At 36.7% G+C, this 17,268-nt stretch overlaps 1 protein-coding gene across 1 annotated transcript in view; it reads right to left on the reverse strand.

Annotated features, from left to right (window-relative positions):
• The window catches only part of LOC123874438, an 83,471-nt gene continuing 66,203 nt past the window's right edge, over positions 1-17,268 (reverse strand). The window contains exons 18-24 of the mRNA XM_045919766.1: positions 8,347-8,507; positions 7,282-7,385; positions 5,397-5,594; positions 4,050-4,179; positions 3,339-3,499; positions 2,771-2,890; positions 1-2,165 (exon numbers count right to left, since the gene is read on the reverse strand). Of these exons, the coding sequence (XP_045775722.1) occupies positions 2,067-2,165; positions 2,771-2,890; positions 3,339-3,499; positions 4,050-4,179; positions 5,397-5,594; positions 7,282-7,385; positions 8,347-8,507 (973 nt within the window). The 3' untranslated portion in view covers positions 1-2,066. The remainder of the gene's footprint in view (positions 2,166-2,770; positions 2,891-3,338; positions 3,500-4,049; positions 4,180-5,396; positions 5,595-7,281; positions 7,386-8,346; positions 8,508-17,268) is intronic.

The raw sequence follows: 17,268 nt of genomic DNA on the forward strand, positions 1-17,268 counted from the left end.
TTTTAAGTAAATCTCAATTGATTTATAATCAAGGTCAATCAATGTATAAAAGTATCACAAGCAAAGAATGTCCGATTCAAAACAAAAATGTCAAAAACCAAGAATATACAAATTATATTATTATAAAATAAATATAGATTTCATTTAATTTAGTAGTCATAGTCGGTAAATGTATTAAAATTCCAGTGCTTGATTTTCTTTTGCATTATACCAGTCATATGTAGGCCTCTGCAGTTATAGCACTAGATTTATATATCTACTGGAATTATTTTATAATCATAATAATCATAACCATAGTTATTTAGCAAATATTTATCTAAACTATGTAAGCATGCGCTTGACTGCAATCACACTATATCATGTAAGTGATGATGCAGCCTAAGGTAGAGCGTGTGTGCCTAGAAGATGCTTATTCACTCTTATTTTGAAGTTCTTCTGGAATAAAGTAAACCGGACTTAAAGGAAACGTTTGTTCTTGACAAAAACCAACTAAGAATTACTTCACTCAACAAAATATCATTTTAAGTCCAACTACTAGGAAAAATATTACTGAAAAACTTAAATAGGTAACTTTGCATTTTCCATACGTATTTGGGTCAAATTCAATACATACAATTCTAACCTCGAAACCTATCCGTCTATCACCCTTAACCTATCGTGTTTGACACATTCAATAACACCTAACGTCGCCTTATAGGCTCTTTAATTGGTTTTGACTTGCTCCTATATACAAAATCACATTTTTAAATCAGAGTTTTCTTTGGGTAAACACTAAATTAACTTTATACAACTTAGGGTGAACACTCATCGTATCTTTTCTACACGTCATCATTTTATTTATTTTTTTAAATCTTACAGTACTGTTTTACTATAGACCCATGATTTATTTTACACCAGCGTGAAACAGAAGGTATTTCATAATTTTGTATAAAGTACATACTAGTTATTTGTATAGAAAAGATACTATGAATGTTTAACAGTTAGAACACGAAATTCTAACTAAAGAAATAATAATAATCACAGTACGCGAAACTTGGTTACGCGAAGATAGAACCACGGTTTGGAAATCATACAGTTGGCAATAAACTTAGTTTACGGACGTTTTTAAAGAATATTAACAATGTTAAATATTACTTAGTTGCCTTAGCTAATTACTGAGAGACAGTGCAAAACACAACAAAGTAGATATTATATTATGCTCGTCTGTAAGTTCAATGGCATTTTGATGTTTCTTGTTAAATATTTGGATTATAATGGGACTAACATATTCATCTGGGTAGGAGACCCTTAAAAAAGTGTTTCAACGCCATTTCTGACCCATTTTTCTTACTACTACTACCTTTCTTAATAGGTCTTACGACTTGCCATTATTCTATCTACACTAGTATATTCATTACCCAACTGTATGATTTCTAAACTTTGGTAGAACCAAAGAAGCTAGTAAGCTGCAACGTACGAAGCAGGTACAAACTCGGATGTGTCCGTAAAGGAAATTAATACCTTTAAACTTGATCACAGAGAAACTAAAAATGCACTAGTTAAATATCACTGGTCCGTTCACTTCACTTGGCTTACTTTTCACTGACTGTTCTAGCTAATCGCACTTTAGAGACAAACCACACGCATCGAACGCAACAAATATTAAATACTTATACCCGTGTGTTACCAAAAAATCGCCAATTGATATTATCGATGACTATCGTCTGTAAACACTATTGATTTATTGTTTATTGACGATCATAAAGTATACGATGGTAGCTACTTTGATTAATTAATTTACAGACGATTTTCTGCAAAACTTGTAGCTGCCGAAGTCATTGGCTAACTTTGTTAAGCGGTGTTGCTATTGCCAATAACCGTTGCGTTCGAAACTTACGCCTCTTTTGGTATGTGTATTTTGCGATTCTTGCAGTTTAATTAGCTTTCGATTTGTCTCCAGCGTGCGATTAACTAGATGAACCGTCTAATAGCGCCCCGACTATTCATCTTCACTTTCACTCCACGTTCACTCTTCAACTTTTACTCTATGTTCACTTATCGTTCACTCCTCGTTCACTCGCGGCACGCTAACTGAACACGGTATCGTTGGGCACATCAATGTTGATATCTGCGTGTGCCATGTCTGTGAGTATCACGCCCGATAGCGCTTCTAGTGACTGCCTCACCTGGGGGAAAAGCAAAGATATTATAAAAATCTAGATAGGCTCATACATTCGTGTCTTAAAAAGTGAAGACAAATTTGTACGTTTGTATGACGCACATGTGAGTAGCGGTACAGAACATAGGTACTGGGACGGTGTTAACTTATGGTAAAACAACGCCTATACTAGCACGCTTCAAAACATGATGGCAACAAAATTTGTTGGAAAGAGATAAATAAAAATTGACTATCTGTCATTGACTTTTGCACGTATGCTTATGGAACCATTCTATATCTGTAAATCTGTTTCCTGGTAAGTATAAGCAGACAAATACGTATATATACAATTAGCTTTATCTCTATGCTCTGCTGACTTTGGTTTTGTCTCCATAGTGTAACATGAACTATTAGTAATAAGCTTCATTAGAGACACTTTTCAATTCTGTTGGATTTATATCTATCACTCTTTAACTAACAATCCTGTAAAAGTGCGGTGTTGTCTTGTACGCAGGGCCTAGGCTGGATGTATAGAGCGCACTTTGACTTTGCTCGAACTTAAGACACTGTTAAAACGAGACAGCGTTACACCTCTGGTATTTTCAACCTTAGTCTGTAGGTTCATGCCCGTACCTTGGTGAGTAACAGCAGGTTGGTGGAGAGGAACGCGTGCAACTCGGACGCCGCGCGGCCGTGCAGTCTGGCGCGCCACCGCACCAGCTCCGAGTATAACTCCTCTCCAGACGACGAACTCTGCGGATAAAAGCGTTGATTTTGTGATTAAGTTTTAATGATCCATGTGACAGCAAGTATCCACGAAACGTTCTAAAACCAATATTGTAAAAATGAGTCACGGCTTTGGACTACAAACTTTAAAATTCCTAGAATGTATCAAGTCTGTTAGGCGAAGACAGAAATTTGGTTTTGACCAATGATTGATTTGATTTTTTACACCTTTACTACCTGTTATCTCCCAAAACCACCATGTGCCAAGCTTCATAGTCGCTGACCGTTCCTCCCTGTGTTGAGGATAATACGCAGAAAAACTTTCAGCTTTTATAAAATAAGGAAGGTTTGGCACGCTCTGGCTCTTAGTCCATAAGGAATCTTGCCATTCCTGAGGATTGAGGTTTCAGCTTTTTCATTTTTGTTTAAGCGGTCATGCAGTAGCATAACACATAGTAGCTGTAATGTAACTCACCGGATAGGTATCGGAGCAGTGGTAGAGTCGGTAGGCGAAGAAGGCAGCGGAGCAGGAGAGCAGGACGGCCAGCGCTAGCAGTAAGGCGTGCGTGCAGCGCGGCGCGCGGCGCGGCGGCGCCGAACCCGTCAGCAACGCAGGCTGGATTACTGCCGCACCCGCTACAACAATATAGTAGATTATTATTCAGATACAAGCTAGCCCTTAACTGCCATCTCACCTGGCGGTAAGTAATGCAGTCTAAGATGGAAGCGGTCTAACCTGAAACAGGTATGGCACCTTTTTTTTTAAAAAAGAATATTAGCCATGCTACTCATGACTAATACTCCCCTTTCCCCTCCAATTAAGTGTAAAGCTTGTGAGCTTGTCACAAGCTGCTTGTGCCAGGAGTGGGTACGACAATAGTGCAACGGGTGGGGTTTGAACCGCCGACCTTTCGGAATTCAGTCCGCTCCTCAACCGTTGAGCTATCGAGGCTTCTCGAGGTCCTTCTTCATGCAAACTGTGGAATCAAGTCCCATCCACGGCGGTGTTCCCATTCGCTTACAACGTGGGGTTACTCAAGGGGCGGACCAACAAATTCCTGAAAAGCCGGCAACGCATCGGCGGTACCTCTGGTGCTGCAAATGTTCATGGGCGGCGATAATCACTTAACATCAGGTGACCCGCCTACTGTTTGCTCGATATTTGATTATTTAAAAATGTACATACCGGCAGCTATGATGGCTTCGGGCTCGGGGCGCACGGTGGTGGCGGGCGCATCGACGTGGTCGGCGCCGCCGGAGCTGCTGTCGTCCTCCGGCGAGTACTCGGATGCTTCTATTTCTGAACCCCGAAGTTCCTGCAACCAAAAATTCATATTAGCAGAAAAATATTAAATGCGTAGAAAAACTACCGACATAGCTCAATAAATTAGCAAGCTAAATTGGCAGTGGGTAGGCGATGTCTATGGCAGAACCAATGGCCGCTGGGGGCAGACATGTTCTGTAGTGGAGGCCGCGTACCAGAAAGTCAGTGTGTGATGACTTCTAGCCTACTGGACTGATGAACTTAATTTTTTATTCACTATGGGCAAACGCTTGACCACAATCACACCTGATGGAAAATGATAATGGAAGATGCGACGCATTTACCTACAAGTTGCCTATTCACTCTTGTTTTAAAGTTTAATTAATTGATTGATGACTGAACAGAAAATAGAGATTATTTTTGAGATAGGCAACATCTCTTTTAGCGATAGATGTGCTCAAATGAATACGCTTAGGCGTACACGATTCTTGTGGGGCGTAGGGTCTAGTTGCGATAGCGCATAATATCAGTCGATTGTACTAGTTAAGCACTGTCCCCAAGTTAGCAACCGGAAGGGTGACCGACGATCATGGAGGTTTTGAATTTGACCTTTACAGTCCTTTGTTATGCAGAACACTCACAGGTTTCCATTCCGTCTTTCAGTAATCATGCTAACTTATATGTATTCATAAATGACAGTATAGGTACAGATATTTCTCGAAAGTGTATCAAGTTAAATTCAAGAACATACAAAATTATTAAAAGTTTAATCAAACCTTGGAATAGGCTACAAATAAACTTTAAGTGAATGGATTTATTCATAGTCATTGCCCTTAAAATCATAACATTATTATTATTTATTAAAATATACTCTCGAACTAATAGGAAGGTTGAGGCAATGTGTTTTAGATATCCTATGATCTCACGATTAACCCATGAGGGTTAGTTGTGGGATCGGGTTAATTCACATTGGCAGCGTGTTTACTGAATCTAAAAAAGTTTGTATAGAATTTGTGTTTTACGTGGTGAAGATAAAGGTCAATATACTATGCATTATTTTATAGTTTTTCTGCCAATTGAATTTAGAAGTACTACAAGGAAGGTTAAGACATTACTCACTGTATTTTGCACATATACGCAGGCACGTACGCACGCATACACAAACCCATGCGCATGAAAGCAACACAAAATTTTGGAGTGCTTCAGGGCAGGTTTATAGGTCGTTATTTTATCCTACTATACATCAATGATGAGTATAACGATACACACCTGTGGCTCAGGCACGGCTAGCTCGGGCACGCGCGTGTTCTTCCACACGTGCATCATCAGCTTGTAGGTGGAGTCGCGCGACAGCAACGAGCCGAACACGTGGCGCTCGTCCCGCGTGCAGACGCCCACCGCGTTGGGAATTATACGCGCCACCTTCTCTTTCGTTATACGAAGGACGGACGTCGTCGGTATTAACAGCTAGAATTTAAAAAGAAAAACAGGTTAATCACATAATCTGCCTATCTATTTGGTTCATCAGTCTATAAATCAAAGCTATATTATATGAATAAATTTGGCGTTATTTTTTATCCACAATGGATTGAACTGATGCCTAACTAAGCTTGTATGTAACCTCCATCTTACAATAAGATAAGCAATTTTACTTTTCTCAACTAAACACAAAATGACCGAAGTTTGCGTGGGTTTTTTTTTGTAAACCTAATTTGAAAACTTTCATCTTATTTTCTATCGAAGAATATTTTCTACGAGTGTTTTATCTACTTATTTCCCCATTAGGATATTTAGATTAGTTCAGTTAAAGTTCGTACTACTTTTTCTTTGCCCTATAAGTAGAATCCACAGGGATCTGTTTATTCACTTCTTCTAACTTCGTGTAAAAGCTTTTAGTTCAAATTTTGTATTCATGTCATGTACCTATTTTATCTAATCAGATGTTTTAATTTGTTCAAGCATTCATTAATGATTTAGAAAGGTGTTACTTGCATACACAAACCACCATCAGAATAACTTTCCATTTGTATTAAGATCTCTACATTTACATTAACTGTCAAGTAACCGGACCAGATATTTTAAAAAGTTAATTTTGCCTTCATAACTGTCAGAAGTTTGAGAATACGAACCGAATCCTGCGCCAATGCAACCATAAACCTAACTGCGCGTCACAAAAATAGGCTCAATAATTTTTCGAAAGCCGATCACTGCTCTCAACTTGATAGTTTGAACCTTTACTCTTTGATATAATATATATATATATTTAAACTCGGCCAAATACCTACCTACGATGTATATCCTGCAAATAGTTTTTATTGGCTTTTAGACCGGTGATGTTAAGTAGGTACGATTAGCAAATTCTCTCGAATCTCGATATACCGTACACCCGTATGCCGTATAATTAATGCACCCCGTTCACCTTGATATCCGACTTTGAAAATACGTACTGAAGTGCAAACTTGTTTACGATCGCACGAATAATAAATTATACCTATACCATCTAACTTCAATCATCAACATTAGAAAAATAAAACAATTTCGACTCTTTATTTTGTATGTCTTGTATTGTGAACGTTAAGAAAAAATAAATGATGTAGATTGTAGGTTAAGTAAGACAAAATAAACGTGTTAATTACGTACGTGTAATAAACATTGTAGCATTATAAAGTTGACAAAAGTTAAATAAGTAGTATATTTAATTTTATTACGTGTAATAAAATTACGTAACGCAAAAAACATTAATTAGCATTTACCTCAACATTTTAACCCAACGAAAGTCAAAGATCAAGTTAGAAGCAAGTAATTACAAAATATTACTTTTTTTAAGGAAACCTCTCATAACTTACCTGACTCCCCGGGAGAGAAATTGGGTTATATATGATTTTAAACACTAACCACTAAACCTAACTTGTGGTCACTCTTAACTGTCAAGTCCCGATGCATATTGGGACTTGGGAGGCTACGAGAAAAATGGCGGCGCACAATGCCTTCCTTGCACGACCACCCGTTGCGCTCGTCACGGAGGAACAATCCTCGGACTTGAACCTCAACGTGAGACACGGAAGCTTGAGTCACAGCAAACCTGTCTTCCCAGACATATTTATGATAAACTACGACTAAAATCTTCGGTTGTACGTAATTTCTACAAACTGACCTTAGTCACATAGCCAAAGACGTTAGAGTAGAAAGCGAAGTAGTTCTTCGTAATGTACAGATGCCCTTGCAACAGTAGATCACCGACTAAGGCGCACGAGTAATCTGAAATAAAGATGACATAGTATTTATAAACAATTGTCACCGTATCGTCGCAAACAATGGGTACTGTAGGATATGAAGGAATACTTCATGTACAGAATTGACCTCATACTTTTGTTTATAATGAAACACATGAGCAATGAAATTGTGCAACGTTTGCTAATGATAGAAAATGGTATCATAACTCAGCTAAAAGTAGTTAATGAAACCCCTCTCTTCTTCTATAATAGAGTTGTGCTATTATCATTTGTCAATCTGGCTCTTTTTTCACCTCCCTAATCTATATGACCCAACCACTGAAACTAAATCCGATAACCCAAACAAAGAATTAATTAGTATAGAAACTATACTGACTTAATTCATTTTAAGAATTTAAAAAACTCCACACTAGTTACTCACTAAATTCAAGACCATACTTAAAAATTAAAACTAAAAGACCTTAAATACAATATTTATTTCGCGATTGAGATATAAGATTGAAATGTAGAGCAGTATCAGTGTGTGAATGTATCAGTATGTACGTCAGACCTTGTGGAAACGCAACAAACAAATCATAATATTGGTCCAATGGCACAGTGACATTCAAATATCCAGAAGTATCGAAATATAATATGAAAGTCAATTAACACTAATATATTTTGGTCAGGCTTGTGCATGATTATCATAATAAAATAATCGGGGGAAACATGATTATAAGTACAGTTTATATTATTAAAAGTTGATTCCCGCGACTTCGTCCATGAACTTTTAAGTTTTTAGTTAAGTTAAGTTTAAGTTAAGACTTCTGTGATTACAAACATACAAAATTTCATTCCAAAGCCAGTACTAGATTTCACTTTATACTGTATCATCAAGATTGCAGCTAAGCTCAGCAGCTCACGGCATGAACTGAACTCAGACTTATAGATATTTAGATATGAAAGGTCATTAAACTAAAAGTCGATACGTGAAAGAGAATGCTCACAGTTGAGTACTCGCTCTTCAGGCCCGACCTGCGGGAAATGCCTCTGGAACTTCTTCTGTCGGGATTTGCTCGGCTGCTTGCCATCCTTCGCCTCGTCTCCCGACGCCAAGCCTGACACTCGCACCGACGGCGCCGAACCGGACAACGGCTTCACTGCATTTCTGAAGAGACAGAAAAATTTAATTAAGATTGTATCACTTTTGTTAAGTATCTATCACGTTGAAGTGGCTTATTTGTAGGACGACTAGAAAGGTCCTCGAGTGGAGGCCGCGTCTCGCAAAACGTGTAGGGCGCCCCACGGCTAGATTAAGCGACGATGTTTGGAAAGGTGCTGTCATGTCATCAAGAGGCTTTGAATAGGAAACGTTGGCAGTTAGCACTACCTAATAAAGGCATATGTACGACAGTGGATGCATATTGGCTGACCATGATGATTTTTAGGGGCTAGATTTTAGGTTCTTGATGCAGCTACGAGGCCGGATATGAAGATTTCGTAGTCAGGAATACATATTATTATGAATTCGCTTAGGCCGATTTGATACATGAATCATCCGATAACTATCTTAATTATCAATGACTCATTTTAGAATCTTTTATCAGCAATGATCACAACACAATAATTGGCATAGCACCTATTTGATGCAGAGACAGTTTTCAGTACTTTTTCCAATTTTAAAGGATAAGAACTTTGTAAACAGAGAGACGTCCTGTGCAGTCTCTTTAAAGTTTAAAACAATAATAAAACAAAGTTCCTTCTTTTAACCTTACAAACAAATAATGATTACACAACGCTATTTAAAATGCAATAAGAATTACCGGTTGAGTAATTTCAGAAATGTGAACCGTCACGCCTTATACTGAAAGCGATGGAAAAAATATCAAAACCGGTTGAGTGATTGTTTTTCTAGGTACGAGTCACGAGTTTATTGATTGGTTTAGTATGTATATTAAAAGTTGTTGTATAGAAATTTCCAAATATAGAATAAGTATTAAAGCGATTAGCGTAGTCTGACTACATTGACGCAATTTCTATTTCACGGGAAAGTTAAAAAAGGCTATTTTTTCAGGCAAAAAAATCTTGAGTTTGGAATTTGTGGCTAGGCTCCACTTCACTCCGACTGTGTGAGTCGGCCCTATGTCTCTGGATAATTTTCTGACGTTTTTTTATTAGGTATAAAATAAGTTCTGTCTTGTTTAGTCACACGTGCCTTGTGCCCGCATAGAGATCAATCGTCTCTTTAACAACTTCTATGAAAGATACGTTATCTTTACGAGCCACATTAACGACACAGTTCATGTTGACGGCTTTACACTTTGACCTGCAGAAATCATTATTATTATATAACATATTGCAATTTTATCATTTTTAACCCCCGACCCAAAAAGAGGGGTGTTATAAGTTTGACGTGTGTATCTGTGTATCTGTCTGTGGCATCGTAGCTCCTAAACTTATGAACCGATTTTAATTTAGTTTTTTTTTTGTGTGAAAGGTGGCTTGATCGAGAGTGTTCTTAGCTATAATCCAAGAAAATCGGTTCAGCCGTTTGAAAGTTATCAGCTCTTTTCTATTAACTGTAACCTTCACTTGTCGGGGGTGTTATAAATTTTTAATTTACACTTGTCACACTAATATTATAAAGGCGAAAGTTTGTATGTGTATGTGTGTGTGTGTGTGTGTGTATGTGTGTGTGTGTGTGTGTATGTGTGTGTATGTGTGTGTGTGTGTGTATGTGTGTGTATGTGTGTGTGTGTGTATGTTTGTTACTCCTTCACACAAAAACTACTGAACGGATTAAGCTGAAATTTGGAATGGAGATAGATAATATCCTGAATTAGCACATAGGCTACTTTTTATCCCGAAAAATCAAAGAGTTCCCACGGGATTTTTAAAAAACCTACATCTACGCGAACGAAGTCGCGGGCATCAGCTAGTTATGAAATAAATATGAACGGCATATCGTAATCGACATCAAATAACATAATGCCTATTACATTAGTCTTCTAGCTGCTGCAGCTGTTTGAATCGTCGATTATGTAACTGCAGAAAACCGGCGAGACAGCTCCATAGAGTGGATGCGAGGCGATCGTGATTAGCAGCAAGTGCATATTGGGTATCGTCCAATAAGAAAAAGTTGGAACCTTGGGACTAGCCGCTGGTTGAACGAAGCTTTGAAAGACTTGCAAGAATGGAGGTCAGCCTCCGTTACGAAGAAAATGAATATGCAGTTCTTGCGAGTCCTAGGAAGGGCTGATTGACACAAAAAGTCGTCTAAGATGGAGACCAAGTTTATGAAATCGTTCATACAACAGCCCTCTCGGTTCGAAAGCTAAATGCCATGAACGATAAGGACTATTCGCTTGCTTAGACTCACTTTGTTCCTCAAATGATACCTTATAACCGACTTTAAGCAGCAAATATTGATTTCCTTAAAATGTTTAGAATTTTTCATGAGACCAAATCTCGCAACATAATATAGGATCAGGATAAGGTAGGATAAAACTGTTCGTTTTTCACAAAGCTATTACATTAACAAGTAGTTAATAAAATAAACCGGTAGGCACTTGATTGATTGTAGGTACAACACTTTCTTTTTGTGATAAATCTATTTGAGCTGAAATTCTACATGATTTGTGGAAAGCCACGATGGTCATGATCGTAGATGCAGACAGACGAAGTCACGAGATGATATTTCTGATTAAATTCAAATATTTGTGATGGTAATCGTAGTCGACCGGTTAACTGAGCCGCGGAGACGGATGGTGAATATTAACGTCACGCAAGTCATTTCGCAATAAAAATCTCGATTCCACTCCACAGTCAACTTTAGAGTTTTGAGTCCTGACCAGAGAGTGTCTGGAGTATTTCTCTGATATAAACAGTGACCAAAAAACTGACTATGCCAAAAATGTCTTCACAAAAAAAGACCTAAAGTTTCCTGAAACAATTTTCCTGTATCTCCTATGGTTTTGGATTTCCCCATTCTGTCCCAGTTAACAAAACCGGCCAAGTGCGAGTCAGACTCGCGCACTGAGGGTTCCGTACTTGGGTATTTTTTCCAACATTTTGCTCGATAAATCAAAAACTATTATACATAAAAATTAATAGAAATCTGTTTTAGGATGTACAGGTCCTTTCATATCATACCCCACTTGGTATTATCTTATTTTGAAAATTGAAACACATTTTAATTTTTTTTTAAATGATGTTCACAAATTCGCGGTTTTCAGATTTATTCCTGTACTTGTGCTATAAGACCTACCTACCTACCAAGTTTCATGATTCTAGGTCAACAAGAAGTACCCTCTAGGTTTCTTGACAGACAGACAGACAGACAACGAAGTGATCCTATAAGGGTTCCGTTTTTCCTTTTGAGGTACGGAACCCTAAAAAACACACTGTAAGTAGGTATATATATATATCTCTATCTCCAAATTCGTAGTTTCAGATTCAGATCTACTTAACTTTGTTAGAAAAATAACACGCGATCCCTAGCAGTAACTTCGTGCGGTTTAGGTTCTAATCTACCCATCAATCTGAGTCTCTATCCCTCCATTTGCCCATCTAGCCGACCATCTACCTGTCTGTTCGCCTGTCTGACTATTAGTAAAATAGCCCCATTTTCTGTAAAATGACTCACATCAGCCCTTGCGACTACGCCCTGTTCGAAGTAACGATACAATTTTTCCTTTATTTCTTGTTTTATTTTAGCTTTATTTAAGTACAAGTTATTTTATTTAACCAGATATTTACAAGAAAATATTTACTTTGTCTCTTTGCAAGTATTAACCCTTGGAATAAATTAATACACAAAAAATAAGTACATACTTTTTTAAGACAAAAACTCCCATTTTCGATAAACGTTGACAGGAAACTTTTCTCTCGGGGAATCTCTACGTCTTCTTGATCCGAATGAGAACAACTGACCAAAGAACCGTGTTTGTTCCAGGTTATATGCATCCATACTGAATGAGAATCCCGACACAAAAACACGGAGTGGCCAAGCGAAAATAAACCATATAAGCAAGGGATTTGGCAAGGCTACCGTCGATCCAGATAAATAAAACATGCGTGACGGTGAGACCTACGCAAGTTATTGAATTTTAATATGACATACATACAGAACTGTTATCCTACTTAACATTTACATATTGCACCAGTATCTCCTGTACCTATCCATGTGGATTTTTAGTCAACTCTAGTGGAAATAAGCATTTGAATCACTTCGTCTTAAAATATTGAAGAGTCAAAAACTGATAACAATCGTTGTTACATTTTCAGGCATTTACAAAAACTCCTGTACGTGGTAGATCCCGAGGGCAAGACTCGTGGTGAAATTGCGTTTAGGAAGTAGTTTAGTTAAGTAGGTTGAGGATTTAATGGAGTAAATTCAGTATATTCCTCTGAAATGAAAAGATGGTACAAGAGTGGAAGAGCTTCCTGATCGCCTAAGTTCAATATGTGGATGACATCCGATGATGACAAAAAAAATCAAATCAAAAATCTCCATCTATAATAATATATTCAGAAAACGTGCAAACCTATGGAACTGAAATTATGGTATGGAGGTTTTATGGGCCCATTCCCCTCATCATTTTTCACGAGCTATTGTATCGAAAAGCAGAATTGTTGGACATACAATTTTGCCGGTAGGATGGTAACTAGCCACCGATGAAGACTCTTATAACGTTAATTTAAAAAAAATAAACCTGCAAACAGATCTAGACCATCAATGAAAGCTGGTGGCAAATCGACATCACAAAAACTAACCCGCCATGGAATCATACTTGAGACCTGCTTATAAATTGGCAGCGAACGGAGAAATCTGAGTTATCTAGGTAATTCGTCATAGTATTCGCCGAAGTCTATCCAGGGTCTCTTTATTATTCCAAAGCGAATTTTAGAGGTTACCACTTTTTTGCACGAAGCGATTGCCATCTGACCTCCACAGAAACAAGAGTAGGGGAGAGTGTGCATGAAAGAGCCAGGCTTTGAAAGAGCCGATGTGATTTTCCATTACTTATCGATATTCTACCAAAGTTTAATTTTACTCCTTAAATGGCAACACTGGATAGCTGTTACCCACAAACATTTGACAGTTCTACGACAGCAAATGGCCTCACAGGACTGTTACGAAAATTCGGAAGCCAAAAAGTAAGTTTCTTTGTGTTTCTTTCATCTTTTTTTTCAAAAAGGGTATTGCATAAGTTGACAAAACTGATATACAGTATTGGCGTCTATATATTTGCCCTTGTTTTGCATAAATAATATCAGATCAGCGTTCTGGTATAGTGCCTTTTTTTGAAATTATATTTTTAAAAGCGTCGTGTTTTGAAAGAGCCAGTTATTTATGCTTTGAAAGAGCCGCCTCTTTCATGACACGAAAACTGGCTCATTCAATACATCGTTTAGTTTTAATTAACCGCCGACGAAAAAAGAGGGGTGTTATAAGTTTGACGTGTGTGTCTGTGTGTCTGTCTCTGTGTGTGTGTGTGTGTGTGTGTCTATGGCCACGTAGATCCTAAACCAATGGACTAATTCTGATGGTTCTTTTTTTGTTTGATAACTGATGTGATAGAGATTGTTCTTAGCTATAATTTATTTATTTATTTATTTAATCTTTATTGCACAAAATACAAAAAAAACAAAAGGCGAACTTAATGCCTAATGGCATTCTCTACCAGTCATATTTATAGAGGTCGGGGGTGTCCAAAATTTTTAATTTTAGTTATTTCATTATTATATGATATATGTTTCAGAATAAAAAGATATGTCTTCGCAAGCGTCAACAGCTAAAAAACGGGTAAGGCCCACAACTGCTGCAATAGAAGAGGCTGTAAAAGAAGTGCTTGCTGGAAATCAGTCCATAAATAGAACAGCGTTAGCGTTATCGTGTGGCCTCAAAGGGGTGATTAATTTCTTCTGCCAAAAATGTTTTTAATTTTAAATTGTTTTTATATTGTTTTTATTTTATAAGTTATAGAGTAAGAATACGAAAAAGGGCTCTATTTTATGTTTTTAGACAAATTTTTATTAATTATTTAATTTTTGACTAAGACAAAGTTCAAAAGTTTTAATTGTTGATTAAGACAATGTTTAATTATTACTGAGACTGTTAAAAAATTGTGATTTTCATAGAAATACTAAAGTAAGCTTAGTATTAATCTGATTTTAAATACTTAACATAATTTTAATTGATAAAAAACCGTTTAGTACCTCAAAAGTAGGTATCGGCTCTTTCATAACACATGGTGGCTCTTTCATTGACCTGCTGCTATGAAAGAGCCGATTTCCTTTTTTTTTTAAACTATTTATATAAGAGATTATCAGCGTTGTTATCCTCTTTATTTTTATTTTATAACATTGCCAATTAAAGTGATTATAAGAAAACCTAGTTTCATTTGAAAATAATATAGTAAAAGTGTGTTTTTTTTTACACCATTCAAATCTGGCTCTTTCATCCACACTCTCCCCTAATACCTAAAAGATACACTTAAAATTCTAGTAACTTATGCATTAAACTAAGCTAAGAGCCAAGCTCGATGCAGTTAAAGTTATATTAATTTACTAAATAAATCAGTGAGAATCTCTGTTCTGTTTCTATGAGCTGAATTTTTTTGATGAACAAACCAAGGTCAAAATATTTCCATTATGTCTACAGATATTGTAGATTTCTCGTTAAATAAAGACTAACATTAAGTCATACAAGGAAAAACTCTAGATATTAAATGACAAGTTTAAGAACTATAAAGGCTAGAAATTAATCAAAGCATACCCGTAATTCTCGGAGTTCCTTATGCTTCCTTCCGCACTGGAGTCGTCCGAGAACTCGAAGGAGGCATTATCCACCATTGTTCCGTATCACATTATCAATCAAAATTCAAAACACACACTGTCTAATGCACCTTTCACCGTTGTAACACGTGTCACTACTTTGCACTTGACAAAGCACGTGAAGGCACAGAAACATTCTTCACCACGTTTTAAACACATTTTTCTTAAACAATAAGAGATATGTTAAATGCACACGTCAGGCACAGTAGTCGGAACGAGTAAATAATGAATGAATGGAATTAATGATACCCACGAGTACGTACTCCTCGAATGACGATTGCGAATAAAGTAATTGACCCCAAATTACGGCTATCAATCATCAGTGATAAGATTAATAAAACAAACATGGCAACGAGTCCGTAACTCACGTAAACTCAAAATCTGATCTTATATAATTTACTCAAATAGGTACACAGAGAAAAGTTTACTGAAGCAAATACGAAAACCGTAAACCGTAAAGGAGTCGATAGTCTACATAAGATCAAACACAAACTCTATTGAAAATTCCAATTTAGGTAAACATTACAAATAATCAATTACGTTGATACGCAAAGCGAATATTTCAATCTATTTTTGAGGAGATACTATTGAAGAAATATGGTGTTTAAAATAATGCGCTTCAAATAACTAACTTCGACAGAGGTTGCGTTCCGTGCGCGCTCGAGAGAACAACTGTTGATGGAATGATTATGTATAGCGCGTATTGATTGTGTATCGAATACGCTGTAATTTATCGCCACGAACGATAAGATAGCGAAAGCCCAACAGAACCGTAGCGAAATTACATGCATTAAAATACCGGCGAAAATAAGAATTTGAGAAGTATTCAGGAACAAATACGAGACCGAGATGACCTTTCCGGAAACGAGTTCATCGAACTTACGATTCACCGACTTAGAACCGAGCGCGATAGCAAAGGTACCGCGAACTGAAGTTTAATTGAAGACAATATAGAGAGTGGAAATAAAAATCATGCGATTGGTGAAAGACGAAAATCGCTTGAATCAGCATTCACCTTCGGATAACCGCTTAACAACGGTACAAGATGATTGCTAGGCGAACGCGGAGTGCAGTCTGCAATAGGTACATGCAATGTTTGTACCCAAGTAAAGAGGGCGTTTATAAACACGGAGTACAGACAAGCGGAACAATGTAGATGCAAAACAAGGAACACTTTAGATTTATTAATGTTCATTGTTTATCAAAAATTCTTATGTGTATATTTTGTCGTGTATAAAAGGAGAAACTGACTTAATGACGTATATCAACGTACAATTTCAGCTGCTGGGTCTGGAAACTTGAGATTCCGTATATGGTTTAGATTTTCTCTATAATATTACCCACTAAGAAAATATTTTGGAAAATTTCAACATTCTTTACAAAAATCTCACCCATGAAGTGGCGGGAAGAAGATAATTGATTATAAAAAATCTAACAGGACTAAAAGTTTATAATTTTTAAATAACGTAATTACTAATTATATTACATTAATTGAATGTTAAACGGATAAAATTATTGTAATAGATAGACTTGTTTTATCATTGTGAAACTTTGGTAGAGTCGGCCTTGACGGTTCTCTATTATTTTTATACTTTATCGACACAGGTGATCACGTTAAGTGTCTGTTATCTTCTGATGTAACAATATAAGATACACATAGCAATTATGAGTCACGTTTCATTACGGATTCGGAGTAAGGGAGTAAAATGAAAACTTTTTCGTTTTGTCTCCATTGTTCAACCATAAGTATATTTAATAAATTGAGAACTTCACAGTTTTGTGTCTTAACTTATCAATAAAGTACTTAATTAATGTAACATAGTGTGTACCAACTTACAATCGTACGAATGGATTACTTAATTCCAAATATATTGCTATTTGCTATTTTATACTTGCTATTTTTTTAGCATTACTTAAAATTTAACAAAATGAAAATCTTTTGAATTTTTTCAAAATAAAATTACTCATTCTATTTCTGCCATCGCTACCCAATTCTGAAAGAGGGTCGGGAACATCAACATTATCTGTGTTGATTGAACAAATGGATACAACTCACGTCTGATGTACTCCTACTCGAGAGTACACGTGAT

Source organism: Maniola jurtina, chromosome 18 (assembly GCF_905333055.1).
Source record: "Maniola jurtina chromosome 18, ilManJurt1.1, whole genome shotgun sequence".
NCBI classification, from domain to species: domain Eukaryota; kingdom Metazoa; phylum Arthropoda; class Insecta; order Lepidoptera; family Nymphalidae; genus Maniola; species Maniola jurtina.